Source organism: Moschus berezovskii, chromosome 13 (assembly GCF_049115385.1).
Source record: "Moschus berezovskii isolate FMDL1 chromosome 13, NW_MosBer_1.0, whole genome shotgun sequence".
In the NCBI taxonomy this organism is placed as follows: Eukaryota; Metazoa; Chordata; class Mammalia; order Artiodactyla; family Moschidae; genus Moschus; species Moschus berezovskii.
Window position 1 is genome coordinate 1782505 of NC_142472.1, and position 21702 is coordinate 1804206.

Below are 21702 nucleotides of genomic sequence, written 5' to 3' on the forward strand. Positions count from 1 at the left end.
TGCCACTTCCACACTGAGGGTTGAGTCTCCAAGGCAAGTTGCTCTGGTTCTCAGTGTCCTTCCAGCTTTTTATCTCTAGACGGTTTCAGGACGTGTGAATACACAGTCAGCTGGTCACTCTTTGAGGTTTCCCTTTCATATAGGGGGGAAAAGTTAATACATATAATCAGAAGACGTTAGTAGCTTGGCAGGAATGCTTAGCAAACTTAGATGGAAAGGGAAGTTTAGAAGTGACAGTGAAAGTAATCATTGAAATTATGTGCTCAGATAAGATTTGCCAAGGATAGATACGAAACCATGCCCTTTGGCTTTAAAAAAAGAAAGTAACTGTTCAGGTATAGTCAGAAAACCTGAGTGGCTCTTGTCTTTAAATTTGATATGTCAGCCTGATCCACCCAGTGCTGTGCCTCTTTCATGTAACTGGCACATATCCAGACAAAAGCATTTCTCCCACAGTCAATAAAAAATGAATTATCTCCTTCACAACACTTAAGATGTTGGTCGCTGTGAAAGTTGTGATTATGCAACTTTTCTGTAGAAATGAATGAACTTAATAGTTTCTAAAATTCATAACTTGTATAAATTAAGGGCCTGATTTTTAGAAAGATGTTGTAAAAGTCATACCCAGAATATGAAGATATGTCTAAACTTCAGAAACTATTCCCTGGTTTGTTTAATACCTGGTCAGTATTTGGGAATGGTAAATTCTGTTTAGCTTTTTTAAAGAGATGTCACTTAACATCCAATGAAGATTCAAATGTACCTAAAGAGTTTTAAACTATTCTCTTCAGGTTTCAAGTTCAGTTGAATTGGCCAGTATCTCCTTTTTATTGAAGTGTCTGGAAGATCCTTTCCAAGGGTTCCTGGAAACTTAAGAATTTGCACCTTTGGCCCTGCAGTTGTTTGGGGATTTTATTTTCCTCTTCCAGACAAGGATTCATCTTGGTCAGCTGAGTTAGAGATTCATGTTCTGCACATTCAGCTCAACGTACAACTTTCCCTAACAGCCCCATTCCTAGCAGTCAGCTCAAGGAAGCCAGTTAAGAAAATGAGGCTGGAACCTGGCATTTGAGTTCACAGGTGATTAGCGTTAAATCTTTTTTAACCTTTTTAAAAACATGCCTGAAGTATCTTGGCTACATAAATACATAGCTTGGGCCTTATCAATAAATTTAGTCTGTTCTGTATTCCTAGAATTTAATGAATTACACGTACTGATGTTTTTAGTGTGGAATGTACCCAAAGGCTATTAATTCCAGAGATTTTTCTGGCTAAGCCAGCTCTTCAAAGACGGGTGTGTCCTGTAAAATTGGCTCTTAAGTTTGGTGTCACGATTGTGAAAGTTACCTACTCTAATCCATGGAGAGTAGGATCTCTCTCTTAATAAATTGCTTTTAAATATTTTAAGGTAATTGGAGTGGTTTTTCCTTTGAAAACCATATGATGTAAAAGAATTTAAGGCACTGATCATTTATGTGTATGGTTCAGATACAAACTATCCTTTGAAAGCAAGTTGTCCAGCAGACGTGGGTACTTTAAAATGTCTTCGATGCGGTCGTTCACACCAGGGTCAGCTTGCACCCTGGTCAGGAGGGTGAGTTAAAATCCAAGGTTGATACTGATGAAAAGTATTTCAGGGTAGTATCTTCCCTGGTGCGGGAGATTTGGTTCATTTAGGACAATGCAAGGAAATACCAGTTCATAAGAAGTGGGTTGGGTTTTTTTTTTTCCCTTCCACATTGACCAACCATTTGCTCGGGATAGAGTGACAGGTGGGCCTCAGGACTTCACAGGTGTATTCCTCGGAAACTTGTCCAAATTATCAATGATCCAAGATAGAGAAACATGCCGCTCCCACCGCGAGAGGAGCACCACGTTGTTTCTATAGTAGCTTCAGGTGCATCTCCAGAGCCTTGACTGGGGAGAGGCGGGGTGAGTGACAGGCTGGCCCAGGAACCTAGTTTTATTTGGGTGAACAGTTGCCATCCCCAGGAGGCTGTGATGGTACCAGATCAATCTCAGATGTTAAGTTGACTTCTCGGGTTTTGTTTTAATCAAATGAGTATATTACTGAGCTTAGCATCTCCTGTGTAACATGTTAGGTATTTAAAAAACCTTTTAGGAAAAATACAGTTTGACTTTGCTCAAAATCAGTCATAGGAAGTTGCTCAGCCCACATTCCTCAGGATGAAATAACAAAGAATTTCCACCTTCTGTTCTTAATTGTTCATGGATGACCAGGCTTAAAAAGACAAGGAGAAAGGAGGATGGATGTGACTTGAGATTGTTGAGTGATCGTGCTCAGTCACCAAGTTCTGTCCAACTCTGCGGCCCCATGGACGAGCCCACCAGGCTCCTCTGTCGATGAGATTTCCCAGGCAAGAGTCCTGGAGTGGGTTGCCGTTTCCTTCTCCAGAAATCAGATTTGTACTGTCGTTCCTTCTAGTTCAGGTCCATATGTCTGACACACACAAAGGACTTTGATGTGTGCTTCGTGCTCTCCAACTTGGAGTAGATGGCTGTGTTTGCTTTTAAAAATCTGACCAAACGTCTATAATTGTGTTCCAGTTAACAAAAGATGGTTTTGATCTCCAAAGACACAGCATTTCATAAACATATACACCATCTGACTGAACTACATCTAAGGGCCAAGTCATTGCGGGGGAGTCGAGCTCGGGAGAGCTCACAGGCCCGTTTGCCCTCTGCGCATGCGTCGGCTGCGCATGCGGCGGCTGCGCATGCGTCGGCTGGGAGCAGGCCCCTCCTGCCACACTGTTGGGTCCTCTCACATGCACCTTCCCTCCATCCTCTATTGACAAAACCCCAGATCCCTCGTTAGCGTTTCCACAGCTGTCTTCTCTGTAGGTGGCACCTCGATTCACATCCTCGTCAACTCCCCCCGCCCCCGTCTGCTGCAGCTGGGGCTGTGGTGGGCGTCCCGGGAGAGGTCACTGGTAGAAAGAACCGCGTTCCCACCGGCCTTTTGTACTGTTCAGGTTTTAACAGGACTTTTCCTTTAGAGGGTGATCTGGGTAAAATGTGCTGTGTAGGAGAAGAGAACAGTTCTAGTCAGTAGTGGAGGGAAGCCACTCCTTTCTTGGGGAGTGGGGTTTCACCAGCGGGAAGGCCAGAGGGGTGGGAGTGACCCTGGTTATGGGTCAGCTTTTAGGTCTCCCCTTGAAGAGGCACAGAGGGCAGTAGGTCGCTTCTCTGACCCCAGGCTTCACTGGGCTGCACGTGTGGAAGTGCCCAGCGGTGCTTGCACGGCTGGTGGTGTGCAGAAGGACGCCCCGTGAGCTCACTGAAGCACTTAACATCTTCAGGACTGTGTAGATTGGGTTTTGCCTATTGAGAGAGTTCTCTGCCTTTAAAGTTAAAAGAAGCCTGATGTGGTGTTTTTCATAAGCCCTAGGTACCTTTGTACCTGGTGATCAAAGTCTCGTGTAGACGTTCTGCATCAGGATCAGGGGCCTGCACCGTGCAGTTCGGGCACACCTCCCCAAGCTGACCCAGCCTGCACGAAGGGAAGCTTTCTTGGTGGCAACAGTTTGTGTAGTGCTGCAGACCCCCGTCTTTAATCGCCAAGGAACGTTCTCCTGATGTTTTCCTGTGTCCTTCATCAGGAATAGTTTTGTAGCTTTAGATTCACACTGGTACCTGGCTTTAGTTTTATTCAGCTCTCTGGTTTATATGAAAATTCAGAGGCAGGTTTTCATGCCGCTCTGAGGCACCTTCCCGAATGGAGCATCTTTTCTAGCCCCAACGTCAAGAACAGGAGGCTTCTTGGGCAGTGGTCACACCGGGTCCTGACTCTACCTCTGGGAGAAGAAAATTGGGTTTATTCTGAGGCAGTCCTAGGTGATGTTCTGTCATGAGTATGCTTTGTCTGGCATGTATTGGAGTTAATGTCAGCAGATAACTGCTTTGGAAGTCAAAAGATAAGGACAAGTGTTTGGTCATTTTTCCTTTTAACTGGAGTAGGAAGAGAAATACTTCTTTTCTAAAACAAACAGAGTCAAACATTTTGGAAGAGTCTTTTTTCTGAAATGTCTACGAGCCACCCTTCTCAGACACAGCATGGGGCGTTGCAGTAGCTCCGTTGATGGTGTTAGCGGTGTGTGGGAGAAGGGAGTCAAGTCCAGATCTGTGTTCTTACAGGTCTGCAAGGCTGATGTTAATGTCATGGCTTTTAATGCAGCGTTAAAAGGTAAGTGGTGACACCCTCTGCTCCCGTGGAGCTGTCTGGGCCCTTCCTAATTCCAGGGAAGAAAGACACAGAAACATCGGTATAAGGTACATTACCAGGAGTTCTAGGCAGCTAGGTTAGCAGGCAAGTGTTTGCAAATCCTGGCACATAGATCCTTCATGGGGAAAACGCCTCACAAAGAATGTCTACGGAGAAGGTAATTCTAGGCTGTCCACGTTAGCATGTGCCTCCGCGTTTAGTAAAGAGTTTCCTTACTTAAACTCTGAACGCCTTTAGTCTGTCTCATTACATGTTTATCCTGCTCTGCTGGTGAGAATCCGCATTAACAAAAGGTGCACTTGAGAAGAACCCTGGGAGGGGCGCCCTGGAGCTCCACGCGGGTCTCTAGTTAAGGGATCAGCTTCTGTTCTAAAGTGGCGCTGGGCCTTGCTCCTGTCCACAAGCATCTTCCTTGAATGGCCTCTGGCTCCCCGGCCACCAGCTCTTCTGCCCCCTAGCGGCAGGTCTGCCCTTTTGTCCTGCTTCGTTTTGTTGCCAGCTTGAGTGCTGCTGCTGCTGCGTCGCTTCAGTTGTGTCTGACTGACTGTGCGACCCCATAGAAGGCAGCCCACCAGGCTCTGCCATCCCTGGGATCCTCCAGGCGAGAACACTGACGTGGGCCGCCGTTTCGATTCTTAATGGTTTTGCTTGCTTTCCATGTGTGTGCCCTTTCCAGCTAGAGTGTGGGCCTCATTCACTGATGCAGCGCTCCAGGCGCTGGGCTTGGGGAGTGAAGAGACAGTTTACCTGCTTTCGTGAAGCTGTTCTGTTGTGCTTTTTGGGGAAGAGGGGGTCCTCATGTCGTACCTGTCAGCTTTTCTCTTTTAAACCTGCTTTCAGAGCTCTGAAGTTGCAGTTGTAACCTAGATGTCCCTTTCCCCGAGGAGCACTGGCCCTGAATTCCAGAACAAAGCCAGGCATCGGGAGGATGGCCGCATCAAGCTGTCTGTGCTGTATCCCCAGTGAAGTCTGACCTTTTTTTCGAGGCCATTTGTGGCTTTGCCCAATAGCCCACACTGCTTCTCAGTCAACTGCCTGATCTGGCTTATCAGGCGTGGGCCCTGCGTCGGTGCGGAGGCAGAGGCAGAGTCTGCTGGCACCTGAACTTCCCTCCCCCAGCAACCCCCACTCTTGTTTTTAAAGAAACGATGGCCTGTTTCCCACTGATTTCTTGAAAGTACCTTGTTTCATAGTGAGGCTGGAACCTAGGCTGTCACTGACCTCAGTGGGGCCTGTGGAGGATGAAGAAAAGCTTTGAAAACCCTCAGTCTGTTGCCTCTGGTTTTAAAGCACTTCTGTTTCTGGGGTGTTTGTGGCCTCGTGTCTGTGCAGATTTCTGTTTAACAGCACATGTCACATCATTCTGTTTGTTTCTTCTGCATACTAATCATCGAGAATTTGTGTTTCTCTTATTAAGACTTTTTCATCTAAAACTTTTAACAGTTTGGGGATACTCTGAAACCGATATGTTCATTCCGATGTTGGAAACAATTCATGTGCCTCTAGAAGTAGTTGAAACTGCAAAGTTCAAGTCTTTCTGTTTTTAAATGTTTATTTGAAAGAAATAGCACTGAAAACTGTTACATACTTGTATATATCCTGTGACCCAGAAACCGTCCTAGTTTATCTTGGTGAAAAAGCAGAAGTGTATGCAAAAGTGCCTTTATAGGGATGGTAGTTAATTACTGTGTTGATGATGGAAAAGGAGCCCCACTCAGGCGGCAGTGGGGAGCTGGGTGGTGGGTGAGCTATTGATGGTCCAGCCATTCAGGGAGTTGTTACTCAGCTTTAAGGATCCTTTTTAATTTAGTTGTTGGGATGTGTTCATTTCGTGGTAAATGAATATGGGCAAGACATGCAAGTGATCTTTCAGATCCGATGTTGTAAAAATGCCTGCTTCTTAAGACTGGATAGCTATGCGCAGCATGGCAGTGGCTGCTCCTGAGAAGTAGGGGCCCCAGGGTCAGCAGGAGGTGTTTCTGCGCAGAGTGTGTGACCCCGCAGGTAGGGGTACCAAGTGTGCGCACTCGCTGTTCACGATGCGAGCGCGTGCACGCCCCAAGACACGTGCGTAGCTTCAGCCCCTGACGTGCTGGAGCCCAGAAGCTTACTGGGTGTTTCCAGTTGCGTCACATCTTGGGGCACAGGACCAGAGCTTCTCTCAGCCCATATCCAACGAGCTTGTCTTGATCTTGGGATTTACTTTATTTTCTATTAATGAAATTACTGAGTTTTTAATTTGAGGATCATTGTAATGGTTTTTATGTTACTCAAGAATTATTGTTTCTTCATGAAAAACATCTGAAGGAACATTTGGGGGTGTAACAGAGCGTCCTGAATCTTTATAAAAGTATTTAGAAATAAATGTCTTCGAGTTACATAACTGCTTTCTGTTGCCCAAATACCAGCCTTAAATGAGAATTTACGCCAACAAGTAAATCTCAAGTAGGTGTCTGAATTGCCATGACTTCATCAAAGCCGCACGTTTCAGAAATTATTCTCTATTGTGGGAAAGTAAGTTTCTTGGTAATGTGCCAAAGTCATTGGTCATCCATAGATTATTAAGCCGTTTGACAGTCTGGGAGGGTCCAGTGTTCTGACAACAAGGAGTGAGACGCATGTGTCTTGGGTGCCAGGACCCTAAACTTGTCTGTTTTCTGTGCAGCCCACAGTCCGGATGAGTCCATGCTGCTTGCAAGTGGCGAGGCAGAAGACGAGCCTGACAAGATGCACGTGGACAGAGAGCTTGTCACAGGTGGGGGCGGACAGTTTCCCGTTAGCCGCAGCCTCGGTCCAGCGGTCGAAGATACCAAACTGCTGGAGGGTGGTTCCGTGGGACCAAAAGAAATAGAAATCTATACTGTTTCGGCAATGCAGACCCCCTGTCGTTGCAAGAACCAGTATGCGTGTTATTTCTAACATGAGTTGGCTCAGACAGTTTTCGCACTTTGTCCAGCGTTTTAAAGAATGTCATGCTATGATTTGGACAAGTTTGTAGATACAAGAGTTAAGTGTTTGGTGCATTTTATGGATATGAAAAATATAAGTGCAATCTATTTTGATTTGAGGCGTTTGCTTAATGTGCCTTGTTTGATTTTAATGAGGTTTAACATTTTTCATTTTCTGATACAAGACCTTGGGGTGAATTTATCAAACAAATAGCTATTGCTAGTAGTTTCAAAGGGATAAGCAGCGAAAGGAATGGCTGGCTGTAAACACTGAGAACTAGTAGATATCATGGTTTTGACTTGTAACCAGTCAGGCCAGTGTGGAATCCTCACTCAACCCTCCTGGTTGCTTTGGTTTGTGTGACATTCACTCTGAATCTACTAAAATGCTGAGGACTGTGTCAGCACAAAGCACATTTTTCACTAAAATTTTTAGTATATTAAAACAGTTGATAGTCACTTTTGGTTTTTAAAAGGTAAGGGCTGTGTTTCTGTTAGTATTTAGAGTAAACATTTAGCCATTTAGTTAATGCTTTTTTCTATCATTCTTTTATTTAGGTGAGCATGAAAACATTTTAGCCTTTCTCTTAAGGGTTTAATGTACTTGGAAATAGACGCTGTTTCTTTTTAAGCTTTATTATTATGTCTGTATGCTGAATTCTTGTTTACCAGGGGTACATGGAAAAGTCATCTTTGTTCATATAAAGAAAATGTGTGCATCTTTCTAGAAGCTACAGAATTGCTATGGGTAGAGTCACCATTTTGCCGGGTAATTAAATGAAGTGGGTAGATTTTCTAAGGGAAGTTCTGATTAGAAAATACATTTAAAAATCTTGGCTAAAGATAAGTAACAAAACTCAAAGCCAGCTTTTAAAAAAAAAAATGGCATTGCTTCATGCTTTTAAAAAGACAGAAGTCATCACTCTTTGATCTTCAAACATTTTATTTCCCTGGGTTTTCAAGTTAAATTTAATGCCACACTTGAACCTGACATTGAACAGCCCATTATTTAAACCCAGCTCATCCTGTGTAACAGGTATCAAGTAAGCATTCCCCATATTTTTCATCATTTCATTTATAACAGTCTTTCAGTAAACTAAATGTTTTAAATGGCTGGAGATAACCTGCAGCAAGTGGCAAGGTGCGGGGGGCGAGTCCTGGAAGGCAGACGGAGCAGAGTTTGTGGGGTCCCAGGCCAGCGGCACCGGAGGTCGTCAGCAGGCAGGTCTGGCCAGGCGGCGTTAGCCTCCGCCCGTCTCTGGGATGCTTGCCGTTTTCACACTCAGTTTTACTAGATCCATAATGCTGTGAGGTTCCGCTAACCTTGGTTTTGAGGTTGCGTAATGGAACTAGTTTACTCTAACCGGGCGCCGGAGAAGAACAGCGCACACGCAGTGAACATTAAACGACAAAATACCAGTCTAATCCACCCAGATTTCCGAGGCCCAGGCCCCTGAAGATATGGTTTCCATCTTTGTTAGTAGTGTCAGGGTTGTCTTCGTAACTGTCAGGGTCACCATCCTACGCAGGAGTTTTAGTATCCAGGGAAAGCTTCTGGTTTTTGAAAAAAATATTTCTCTGGGAATAGCTTGTGTTATTTTTCATTTTACCTCATGTTTAGTTTTTGAAACACTTGTTCTCCAGCCTTGAGTTTAACAAAATAGAAAAGCTGTCATTTAATTTGAAAAGAAATAATCCACAGTCCTCTGAAGAATTTATAGAAATTCTTAAATTATCACTTAAACTGCCAGAAAATTGAAAATTAGTGGCATGTTTAGATGTTTTTGTTCATTGAATGAGCCATGATTTTCCGTCATCAGGAAAACTTGCAGAACACACAGAAACCTAAATCCGAGTGCAAATCCGGGGGGAGGGTGGTCATGGTGTGGGGACTGTGATAGGGTCAGGGGACACACAGCAATCTGTCCTCACTCTGAAGGTGACAGAGCCATGCTTTAATGTCACGCCTTGCTTTAATAGTGCAGGACATTGGGGTAAAATTTAACATCATCAAACAAGTCATAACCTTAGATTGTTTCTGTACTGTTGTGTGAATTCCTGTGAACGTGAATTAATCCTCAATTTTGTTATACAGAAAAATACCTTGTCATTGCCTGTTCCCATGTGGCCAAATGTTTTGTGACTGACGTTTTTTCTCCCGTAAGACATCCCCTCTTAACGGATGTCTGTATATGCAGATTATGGGTTTTGACAGTGGATCCTTGGACACCATAGTCACTGTAATTGCTGAACCCAGAGGACACTTCAGGACGTGCTCGTGGCTCGGGACTGCACGCATGGGATCTTGGGGTTCGTGGTCTTCTGCGGTCTGCCCGTGCTGCTCTGTGGCATCTTGCAGAAATGCTGTGTGATCCGGGTGTTGCTAAGGAACCACAGCCCTGCTCCCACTCCTGTGTGGGCTCCCCCGCCTTGGAGGAGGCACGGTGAGGAGCCTCCGGTGACGCTGTCAACGTCATCCTGGGAGCTTCCTTAATTCACACGCTTCATCAATTGCTTTGCTTTTCTTTTTCAAAAAAAAAAAAAAAAAGCTTGAAGTTTTCTGTTTTTTAACCCTTTGTTGGGAACACGTAAACATTCATTTCTCAAAGACTTTTTCGAGGGTCATGCTTTTTAAAACTGCTCTCCAAACCTAGTCTTAAGCTGAGAACAGTTCAATCCTATTGGTATTTTTCATGTGGCATATTTGTCAGCTGATGTTTTTTTCATTTGGTTCCCCTACACTAGTGAAATTTCTTAAGTGTTTCCTATCTTACCGGGCAAATGCAACTGGTTATGTTTTATTTTTAAATCACTTACGCACAGTTTTTTGCCTTGCAAAAGAAACTGGTTTGTGTAAAGCAAAGAAGCTAAATAAGTCCTGTAACACGGTAGCAGCAAGGAAGCGTTTTGTAGTCTCCTCTCTCTGGTTCTGAATTTTGGTGACGGGTGTATTTCTTAATGCAGATGTGAGAAATGGTAGCTCCGTATCGAATGCACTGACAAACGGATGTGCCACCAGTAGACTCTTGGACTTCCCCTCTACGGGCCAGCCCGGCGGGATGGCGAGCGGGAGCGGCCAGTGCTCGGCAGGACTTAACGGAGTCGGCACTGGCCTAGTTCCGGGGCCGCCTTTCCCGAGCAGCCGGGGCTGCCCCGGCGTTAGCAGCAGCGAGGAGCCGGAAAGGAGCCCGCACGTCAGCCCGGAGACGTGCGGCTCTCTGCACCTCAACGGGAGCCCGAGCAGCTGCGTGGCCAGCAGGCCCTCCTGGGCAGAGGAGAGTCTGCAGTACGGACACTACCACGGCTTTGGGGACACGGCCGAGAGCCTCCCCGAGCTCAGCAGCGCGCTGGAGCATGCCAGCTCCGTGAAGGCGGAGCAGGGCTACCACAGCGCCGTGCTGGGCGCCATGCACCTGTCCCACGGCTCGTAGGGCCGCACGCCCCGAAGCAGCGCCGCGGCCCGGGCGGTGGCTCATACTTAGCTTTCTGGAAAAGCGCGCCCCGCGTGCCAGGCCTCCTCAAGTCCTAGCGCGAGTGCGGGCAGGGCTACTCAGCGCACAGCTGTCTCCGCGGGACAGGGGGCCTCTTTCAGGACGCGCTTTTGGAACTTAGGTTTTCTGCTGCCAATCTCGATATTCTCTTTTGAATAAGGTCACCGTAAATTGCCATTTTCCCTTCTGTCGAATTAAGTTTTATCTGATGAAGAATCGGAGACAAGTAAATGAGGTGCCTGGTAAACCCACCCCTTGGCACGTGGGCATCATTCTGAAGAGCTTGCTTTTCCTCTTCCCTGTAGAATTTTTGACAGAAGACAACTATCTCCCTATGCAAGGTACAGCCTTACACGAATTTCTTGCAGTGATTTGTATGAAGAGAAGAGTGTTTGTCTTTTTCAAAGCCTTTCCAGTGAAACTTTGCTGCCTGCCGCGTGGTAGAGATCTTCCTTGTGGACACACACGGTGGTCTGAGACACCCGCGGTGCCTCCTTGAATGGTGGCGCTCGCTGCCCTGGCTTCACCGACAGCACGTGTGACCTGGGCCTGGCTGCTGATCTGATGTGTTTTTACCCACGTTTCCTACTCGGGCTTGAGGATTTGTACCACAGATAACGGTTTCCTCCATATGCAGTGGAAGTTACTCTTTGTAGGGACTGTCAGGTCGACATATTTAACTGACTGTCGACCTATACTTTCTTTTTTCCTTGCTTTTGTTTCTTGGGGTTTTCTGCTTTAAAATATATACCACTATGTGTATCCAGTTAACAGAATTTTGAATCTCTCTTAATAAAGCTGCATTAACTTTATGATTTTATAGAAATTAGCTTTTGTTTAGGCAACTAGTGGTTACACTGTGCGACTGTTGTCATGAATTTTTACTTTTCTGATTTTTGTAAAAAAAATTGGTGAAGATAGAAGATGTGTCAGACGAACAAAGCCAGTGTTCTGCGAGTGTTACCAACATTTTGTTTTTAAACTGTCCTTTACAGATTGAATAAAAGCTGTCACACGCACTGTTTCTGGGTGTGCTTGCCCACGTGTGGGGGCGGTGGGGCCTGTGGCAGGAACTGCTGCCTTGCCTTCTGCTTGTGAGCTGTGATTCCCTCTTCTCATTGCCCGTGGAGCACTCCCGTGGAATGCTTGTTAGCACCTCTGGTTTGTTCACCCGCTTTCCATTTATGGGCACATTGGGTCTCTCTTGGGAGATGCTGGGTCTCCCTTGGGAGGAGGGTAGGGGATGTCACAGATTGCCGTCAGCTGACAGTACTGTCTCTGCAGGCTTATTTTCATAAAGAACCACAGCCATAACTTCCTCAGCTTCTTTGAGCCAGCACATATTAATACATGGAAGCCTTTTAAATACATACTAGCAACAGAATAGCCATTTTGGCATACCTAGTGTGTCATTTTTTAAAATGTTCAGTACTGTCTGTAGTGAAAAGATCCCCTAGGCCACTGTTTGGCAGTGTCACAGAAGTTACCGTGGGCCGGGCTCTCCCGCACGGGCACCTGTCATCACGCCCGAACCCAGGTGACCTCGGAGGCCGTTTTAAGGGACTGCTGCTGAAGTCACCAGAGTGGCTGAGTTTCAAGAGAGGGGAAAGCTGATGCCATCCCCTCATTCCCTGTGTGGACTGAACTGTTAATGACAGTCACTGGAAAGCATTAGCTGAACCTGCTAAAGGTTAGGATGTCTGGTTCGTCCTGGAATCGGACAGAATCCGACTGTTTCTTGGGGGTGAGAATGCTCCACGGAAGCCCTGCTGGAGCAGCCGCCCCTCTCCTGGGCCACAGATACCCTGTGGCTCAAAGTCAATGCACCAGAATTGTTCCACTGGAATTCTGTTTTGCCTGGAGTTGGCTTCAGAATAATATAGAAGGGGAAGAATTTTTTAAATTGGGACTTTTAAGAAGAAAACAAATGTTCTCATTAATGCTTTTTTTTTTTTAAGTGGACGTCATTTTCACATTGACCAAGAATAAGCTCAAATTTTTGCTCTGCTTAACTCACCAAAATTAAGTTCATGCTGAACTGTCACTGGTTCTCAGTGTTTGGTCTGAAGAGCCTTATCGGCCCTGGTATTAAATACCAGTGGCAAGCAGCTGGAAAACGAAATAAAGAAGTCTATTTACAGTAACCTCGAAACCATAAGCCGCCTAGGAATGTGCCTTTAAAGGTGGGGTATGTGGCTAGGCAGGCATCACGGGGCCACGGGGAGGGGGACGCGATGACAGCTCACGGCGGGCCCCAGGCGGCAGGGGAGAGCGCGAGAGGGCGGCCCCCAGGCTCCTCACCCTGCTGCCGTCTCCGACACTGTCCAAAGATGTTCGTCATAACAGCGCACAACCAGAGGCGACCGCTGTGACCGGGAATCGTGACCCTGCACGGCCATCCGTGGACGCGAGCCAGGGCTTCACGAGGGTCGGGGGGGCGTCAGGCGTGACCTGGACGGCAGGGACCAGTGCACGGTGGCGCGTCCAGCACAGGTGCGTGTCTGCACGTTTACAAGGTGCAGATCCACCCTGCGAGCTGTAGGTGGATACGCGCACACGTGCAGGAGAGGAGTGGACCCCAGGGACGGGAGTGACGTCCACCCCCTCCCCGAGAGAACACCGGAGGGACGGAGGGCTGGCGGGGCGATGGAGCGGACAAATGAGACAGCCGCCTTTTCATTTCATTGCTGTTCTTCTGTTTGTTTAGGAAGATCTGAAACAAAGACATTTAAATTAAAATGTTCTAAGGGTAAAATAAGACATCAGATTAGAGCAACTTGGCTGGGTTACCGGAAACCCACTGCCCAAGCTTTCTACCTACCACCCCCTCCCCGGCACCTCCCTGAACGTCAAGGCTCCAGTGCAGCTGGGAAAAATTTAGGTTTTTCTGTTTTGCCGTTTACCAGCGCCACAGCGCTGTCACCAGTGAATTCATCTCCAGTGTTTTCAGAAACAGCTACAAAAATTTCAGCAGACGCGTCAGCGAGCCGTTCCCGCCCCCTCAGTGCTAAAAGGCACCGTCCGATGCCCCTCACTTGCTTTACGGCTTTCCTGACAGTTCCTGTAACTCAGACTAGCCTGAGCTCATTTTACCAGCAAAACAGCACGGGCCCAGACAACAAACAGGACTAACTCTCCAACTCACAACAATGACACGATTCTGTATTCCCGGCGCTTTGAACTCTGCAAAAGGAGGAGACGTGAAAGGCCCCCACAGCACAGGGCAGCTCTCACCCCCACAGACCGACCCTCTGCCCAGAGCCGGCGTCGCCCAGAGCTGGAATCGCCGCCGTGGCCTCTGCCGCATGGGAGATGAGGCTGAGGTCCCAGGAGAGGACGAAGCGTTGATCCACGTGCCAGCGATGGCCCGGCGCCCCGCGGCCTTCTGGGGCAGCCGTGTCTCAGGACGGCAGAGCCCAGGACTCTCGGGGTTGACGTGGAGGGAGGGGTCCCCTCAGAGGACGAGCCAGCTCGGGCTTGGAGGCTGGCTGCAGGGACACATGCAGAGAAACCTCAGCCTTGTTGGAGGCAGCAGCTTCTCCCAGAGACCCGACACAGGAAGACAACACTCCTGGCTGAGGGAACCGGGGGAACCTGGCCAGACCGTGCTGCGGGCACGTCCAGCTGACAGCTCTCTCGTCTCGAACCTTCTCTGCCTGCCTCTCTTCTCTTAAAGCAGCTGGCTTTTTGCGCCCTTACGGGCCCTGACTGACAAGCCCAGGAGGCCCCGCTCACCTGTGTTCCTCACCAACCTTCCAGAAACAGGAAAGGCCCTCCGAGCCACCAGCCTGCCCCGCAGAACAAGCCGCCCCCACCCAGGGGGTCTCTGGGAACAAGCCGCCCCCACCCAGGGGGGTCTCTGGGAACAAGCCGCCCCCACCCAGGGGGGTCTCTGGGAACAAGCCGCCCCCACCCAGGGGGTCTCTGGGAACAAGCCGCCCCCACCCAGGGGTCTCTGGGAACAAGCCGCCCCCACCCAGGGGGTCTCTGGGAACAAGCCGCCCCCACCCAGGGGGTCTCTGCCCTGACCTCACGTGCATGCCTCACACGGTGGGTGCTGTGAGCCGGTCTCCTGTTTGACCAGGACCCGGGAGGCCCCGATGGAGGGCGGCCTTGCTGACCGCTCCAGCGTGTCTCGGGGGCTCCCTGGGGTGGGGTGGGGGCAGCGGCCGGCCCCGGGGCTCCAGCCGAGGGCAGCAGCAGGAAGAGGGAGGCACCGCGGGAGGGAGGCCCCCTGAGCCGCAGGAAACCACGCTGGCGGGAGGTGTGCTCACAGGGGGCTGCTGGAGCGCTAGAGGGCCACAGTCAGGAGCCCGGCAGTCGACCCCCCACCCCCAGGGGGTCAGGCAGGAAAGGCGCTGCCACAGGAGTCGCTCCAAGCTTCATCTATCCAGTGGTTTCTACCGAAGTGAACTGAATGGAGCGCTCACTTTGATGACGTACTTTAACCTCTGTTACCATGTGGAGTGCCCATGTGCCTAGTCACTTCAATCGTGTCTGACTCTGACCCCATGGCCTGTAGCCCGCCAGGCTCCTCTCTCCATGGGATTCTCCAGGCAAGAATCCTGGAGTGGGCTGCCATGCCCTCCTCCAGGGGATCTTCCTGACCCAGGGATCAAACCCGCGCTTCCTACATTGGCAGGCGGATGCTTTACCACTGAACCACTTGGGAAGCCCACTGTATGGAGTACTTGACACTTAACAAAGCCCTCCTCGGGGCGCCCTCCTGGGACACGTGAACCAAGCCCACGCCCTTCAGACAGGAAGAGAGACTAGACCGGACCCCGTGGCCCCGAGCCAGCCCGAGGCGCCCCTGTGAATGCAGTAGATGCCAAAGCAGATCGGGTGTGACTGTGCATGCACACACACACGCATACACACACACACACACAAACCCCTGTCAAGGGGATGCAAGTGGAAGCAGGGAAGACCACGCACACACACACACACGTGTCCCCGTCAAGGGGGTGCAGGTGTGAGCAGGGAAGGCCAGGCAGCTCACACAGGCCCCAGGAGGGAGCGCGGATGTGGTATCTCCAGGCTCTGAGTATACACGACCCACTTAACCTGGAAAAGGAAGATGGGGTTAAATTCTGTGATGCTCATGGGGGAGGGGAGGGGGTGGGAACGGAGGTGTCGGGGGTCATTTGGCGGAACCTGTAGGAGGCCGTGAAGATAAGCAAGGCCAGTCTGTGCCCAGAGTGTCCGCAGGTAGCTGGTTAGTGTTTGCTGCTGAAAATTAAGTGACGCCCATAATGCGCCTGTCGCAAAGATTTACGTCTTAGAAAGAGGACGAGAGCCCCTCCTTCCTCCCTGAACATAATGAGGGCTCACACCCACGTCGCAGCAGAGATCTCTCTGCAAAAGAAGCTGAACGCTGGCACAGAGAGAGGGGAATGAGATGACAGAGAAATCAGCGTTTCCCAGGACGTCTGGGACCCGACGGAGCAAGTTCAGCTTTGCTTCTAGCATCACAGAGTCAAGGACAAGACCCTCCCTGTGGGGCGCGGGGCGCCTCGCTCCTGATTAACCAGCAGCACCCCCAGAAAGCCTTCGGGAACGGCCATCTCTGATTTACCCCAGATGCCCACCGCGGTCCCGTCTGCCTTTAATGTCACCATCTGATTCAAATTACTTGAGATTGCGTAAGTTGGCTCCTTGACTGGGTGGGGGTTTTCAAAGCCGGAATGGGGATATTTAAAGTATCTGAGGCTGGTTCTGAAACTGGAAAGGGAGTAGTTGCTTCGCCTTGAGAGAGGCTGCCCATGGCAAAGAAGTTCGAAATACAGTAAAAAAGAATTGAAAACGCAGCTTCGGTTGAGAGTAGATTTGCCTGAGTTACACGTGCAAGTCGTAACCCGGGCCCTCCTTCCCTGCCTTTAATTTCTGCACGTGAAGCACGCAAACTCGTCTCAGAAACGTCTTTATGGAGTGTGACCGAACGTATCTGCCAAATTCAGGAGTGCGCCTGCAAAGTGACGAGACAGCCCAGCCGATCAGTCTGCATAATGAATAGAGAAATGCAAATTTAAGGACAAAACAGGAACTCTTCTCTAGTGCCTGTCAGACTTGATCAAATGAGAAGACGAGGAATAACGGACCCCGGTCAGGGGGCAGCTGGAGCAGCCCCAGTGCAAAAGCTGCCTCCGTCTCAGGGCCCCCAGAACCCGTGTCTTAAAGCTTCAGTAAGCTTTTCTGGGACAAAACATTTTCAACTGATTTTAAACAAGGATTTGACCATAGTTCAAAGCCAGTTTCAATACTGAGAGCTCAGTTACAATCTTTTTATAAGCGTGTCGGTCATCTAAGTTATTTTTCCTGTGACTTGTGTGCTCTGTACAGGCTGCTACTGGATTGCCTTTGCCTTTTTTATTGGTTTATATCAGCTTTCGTATCAATCTTCTGTGTGTGGCACATCTTTCTGACCCTTCTGTCACTTATTTTTTAACTTTGTTCTGGTGTCTTTAAACTATAGAAGGTTTTTGCCAAATTTGTCCTCCTGTTTGAAGGTTTCTGAATTTAAATTCTTGGATAAAATTGCTTTCCCAACCACAGAATTTCAATAATACTGTGCTGCGTGTTCCTTTAATGCTTTTATGATCTTGTTTTTCTATGTTGTTCTCCGGTTCAGTCACTCAGTCATGTCCGACTCTTTGCAACCCCATGAACCGCAGCACGCCAGGCCTCCCAGAGTTTACCCAAAGTTCATGTCCATCGAGTCGGTGACGCCATCCAACCACCTCTTCCTCTGTCGTCCCCTTCTCCTCCTGCCCTCAATCTTTCCCAGCATCAGGGTCTTTTCAAATGACTCAGCTCTTCGCATGAGGTGGCCAAAGTATTGGAGTTGCAGCTTCAACACCAGTCCCTCCAGTGACACCCAGGACTGGTCTCCTTTAGGATGGACTGGTTGGATCTCCTTGCAGTTGTTCTTAATCCAGTTGAAATTTATTTTTGCATGTGGGATGAGACCAGCATCAACTTCTGTTTTCTCCTACGTATCCAGGTGCCATCCCACAAACATTAACGGAGCGGCTTCCTTTCACGCAGGTTTGAGACGTGACCTTTGTCGGATAGTAGGTTCCGGTGCTTGGAAAGGCACCTGGGCTCCGCCCTGCTCTCTGGCCATTGGACGGCGTCAGTGCTACTCTTCACTGTCTCCTCTCCATCCTTCACCGCCCCCGTTCTCAATCCTCTTAAGCTCTTATTTTTCCTGCCATGCGTTAGAACTGAGTGATCAGCCGCGTTGCATCTCTTAACCCAAAAAGAACTGGCATTTTCACGTTGCTGTCGTCCTGCTCGGAACATCGCTTCGGTCTGGGTCTGCGGTAATGCTGATCATTCCTAAGTATATAAACCACAGAGTCAGACACGACGGAGCGACTCGCCCACACACACACAAACTACATCACATCGAGACTCGCTGTACTTATCCTTGGATGTTTCTTGGTTTTTGCTGCCGTTACACATGGGATTTCTTCCTATTCATTTTCTAACAATAATGTCAATGTGAAAGGTTTTGTTTGCATAAATTTCCTCGTGTCCAGTCATCTTGCTGAATTCTCTTAGTCTAACACTTTTGTTTGACGATATTCTTATCCTCAGTTCTCTTGCTTTGCTGCTTGGATTGAAATGTCTGAGGTGATGTTACACAGATGGGCTTCTCTAGCCGTCAGTGTTTAAGATCATATTTGTCGCTGCTTTCCGGAAGATGCTCTTCTTACCGTCTGTGAGTTCTGTTTTATTTCTCTTGACCCCTGCCTTGTGATTAGGAAATGTGAGCTTACCAGATGCGTTTTGGGCATGCGGTGGTCAGACCCAGGACTGTTCCAGAAAGTGGGCTGTGCTGAGTGGCGTGGATGGGCCGCTCCCAGAACTGTTCCAGAAAGTGGGCGTGCTGAGTGGCGTTGACGGGCCTCTCCCAGGACTGTTCTAGAAAGTGGGCGTGCTGAGTGGCGTGGACAGGCCGCTCAGTGAGAAAGCTCCCTGGGTGCTGTGGACCACAGCGTGTGCCCTGGACCTGTCCCGGCTGGGTCCAGCCTGCTCACGGCTCCCTGGGCATGTTTGCTCGTCTCGGGGAAGGGATGTTCCTATGGGGTGGGGGTGGCGGGGACCTTTGTTAGGCTGTTTGTGAAGGTTTTATGACATGATTGGTGCCCTGTTCTTCTCTGTTCCGGAACAGTTTGTGTAAGGAGGGTTGTGTGAGTGTTCCCTGGATGTCTGGGAAAGTCACTTGAGAAGCTGTCTGGCTTTGGCAGCTCTTCACCCTCATCTGATGGAGTCTTTGCTGTGCGCTTCACGGGATCACAGGGTTAGCACGCGACCCACTCGGGCTCACTCCTGCCCGAGGATGAGCCTCCGGAGTGGTTAACTTCATCCACGTCGACAGAAAGGTATCCAGACAGAGATTACAGCTGTCTTCATCTCTTGCCTCTCTGCGCACATTTCTCGATTGGGTTGTGTGTATTCCCTCTCAGTTTTCCTAAAAGTCAGGCTTGCCAGGAACTTCTCTTTCCTAAAATATATATATTTAAATAACCAGATTTAGGTGGATTTTTGACACTCTATTAATTTTATCACTCTTAATTTTATCCTTCTTACTTTTGTTCATTCTTTTTCTGGTTTCTTATAATAGTGCTTAACTTGTTCATTTCGAACTTCTCTGCTCAACAGTGAAATTATGGGTAAAGCTACAAAATCTTCTCTGTTTATAACATAAGCTTCATCTTAAAGGTTTTAAGATGAAATATACTCACCTTGAGGCTTCACTGGTAGCTCAGCTGGTAAACAATCCACCTGCAATGTGGGAGACCTGGGTTCGATCCCTGGGTTGGGAAGATCGCCTGGAGGAGGGCATGGCAACCTACTCCTGTATTCTTGTCTGGAGAATCCATGGACAGAGGAGCCTGGTGGGCTACAGTCCACTGGGTTGCAATGAGACACAACTGAACCGACTAATCACACACACGTGTACTCACCCCATAGATTTCTGTATAACCAGTCACTTACAGGACTTCCCTGGTGGCTCAGATGGTAAAGCGTCTGCCTACGATGTGGGAGACCCAGGTAGTCATTTATAAGTTATTTGCCTTTTGATCTGGGAATCACTTTTTAAAGTGTTTTTCTGACTCACATGTAGAGAACAGACTTGTGGTTGTCAAGGCAGCGGAGAGGTAAGGGAGGGAACTGTTTGGAGTTTGGGGTTAGCAGATATAAGCTATTATATAAGATGGATAAACAAGGTCCTACATACACAGGGAGCTATATTCAAAATGTTTTTTTTTTTTCAAATTTCCAAGTAGATAATTGTTTCGGCTTCTTTTTATTAATTTCCAGATTAGTGTGATCTGTAAGAACTCTAGTTTTCACAATTTATGAAAAAGCCCTTTGATATCAAAGAAATTAGGAAAATTCTATCTTCACAAGAAGAGAGTCTCTCTCACACACACCCCCACTGATTCCTATTTGCATTCTGAATGTCTGTTTATTTCCTTCTTAACTGGTCAGATTCTGAGAGGGGGTGTTATGGCTTCCCGCTGGAACCAGGATTTGCAAATTCTCCCTGGATTTGTGGTGTCTTAGCCTGATGTGTGTGGTTTGGTGCACTGGCTATCGACCTGTTTACACAGACTGTTCTCTCATCCCCTGGACAGGGTGGTCTGGTGGGTCAGAGGGAGAGCAGAAAGACTGTAGCACAGGCTCCGGAGACCCACACAGCCGGGGTCGTCCTCCACAGCCTCAGTCTTCCCAGCTGGGAAATGGGAAAACGGCCTCTGCTTCACCAGCTGGTGAGGATTTAATTGGTTAAGGCCTGGAACAGACTTCAAGGGCACTTGGCTCCTGGCAAGATGTTAGGTATGTTATATATAATGTAACAAAGTGACACAAACCTGGAGGCTTAGACAACAGAAGGCTCATCTCCGGCTCTGGAGCCCAGATGTCCGACAGGAAGGTGCCCGAGGGCTGGGGCCCTGTGGGGACAGAGGGGAGGCCCTATCCTCTCCACCCTCGCCCTCACGTGGCATTCTCCCTGGGCGTGTGCACCTGTCTCCGTGTCCAACCCTCCCCTTTTTATAAGAACACAGAGATCTGGGACCGCGGCCCACCTGGGGAGCTCAGGCTAGCTCGGCTCTCTCTGAAGATGATTTCCAAAGCAGGTCCCAACGTGTCAGGATGGCCGAGTGGTCTGAGGCGCCAGACTCAAGCTTCTGCTTCCCTCCAAAGCAGGTCCTGTGAGCCATGGCGGGGCTTTGGGTCTGAGACCTAGGAAGGCAGAGCTTGAGACATGCTCAGCTGGTGGTGGCGGGAAGGGTGACCTCACCCAGCGAGGTGAGAGAGAGAGGGGAGATGTCCTTGTGAAGGATGCCGGAGGCCGGGACCGAGCAGATAAGACGCGGGCAGATGTGTCGGAGGAGCGACTGGACACGGGGAGCGGGCCTTCGGGAAGAACGGGTGCTGGCAGGCCTGAGCTGCGGCAGAAGCGGGGGCGCCAGCCTCGAGCCGGGGCGGGGAGGGCAGGACCCCACGCGAGGTCGGGCCCCACGACGGACAGCGAGGCTGGGGAGCGCGGGGCAGCTCCGCTTTACTGCCTGCGCACGGAGCGGGAGCCTGAGCGGAGAGGAGCGCGCAGGCGGCTGCAGGGGGCCGGCGGGGCTGGGGCCTGGCGGCCTTCAGGAGGGAGAGCACGGCCGCTCTGCCTGAGGGAGGGCCGGTGGGACTGGACTGGACCCCGCCACGGGACTGAGGGGCCGGCTGAGGATCGGGCCTTTCCATTGGGGAGTGCTGGCGGTGCGGGTCACTCAGTGCCCGACTCTGCGACCCCACGGACCGCAGCCCGCCAGGCTCCTCTGTCCACGGGACTCTCCAGGGTAGGACGCTGGGTGGGGAGCCGTTTCCTTCTCCAGGGGATCTTCCCCACCCAGGGCTCCAACCCGGGTCTCCCTCATTGCCAGCGGACGCTTTACCTGCTGAGCCACCAGGGAAGCCACATGAGGAAAGTCCAACCTAAAGGGAAGCTCAG

General features: G+C 49.4%; 1 protein-coding gene across 1 annotated transcript in view; it reads left to right on the top strand.

Moving 5' to 3' along the window:
• ANKRD10 (ankyrin repeat domain 10) overlaps nt 1-11704 on the top strand; it is a 30960-nt gene extending 19256 nt beyond the window's left edge. Inside the window, exons 5-6 of the mRNA XM_055426720.2 lie at nt 6912-7001; nt 10159-11704. Of these exons, the coding sequence (XP_055282695.1) occupies nt 6912-7001; nt 10159-10625 (557 nt within the window). The 3' untranslated portion in view covers nt 10626-11704. The remainder of the gene's footprint in view (nt 1-6911; nt 7002-10158) is intronic.
• The last annotated feature ends 9998 nt before the right edge of the window (nt 11705-21702 follow it).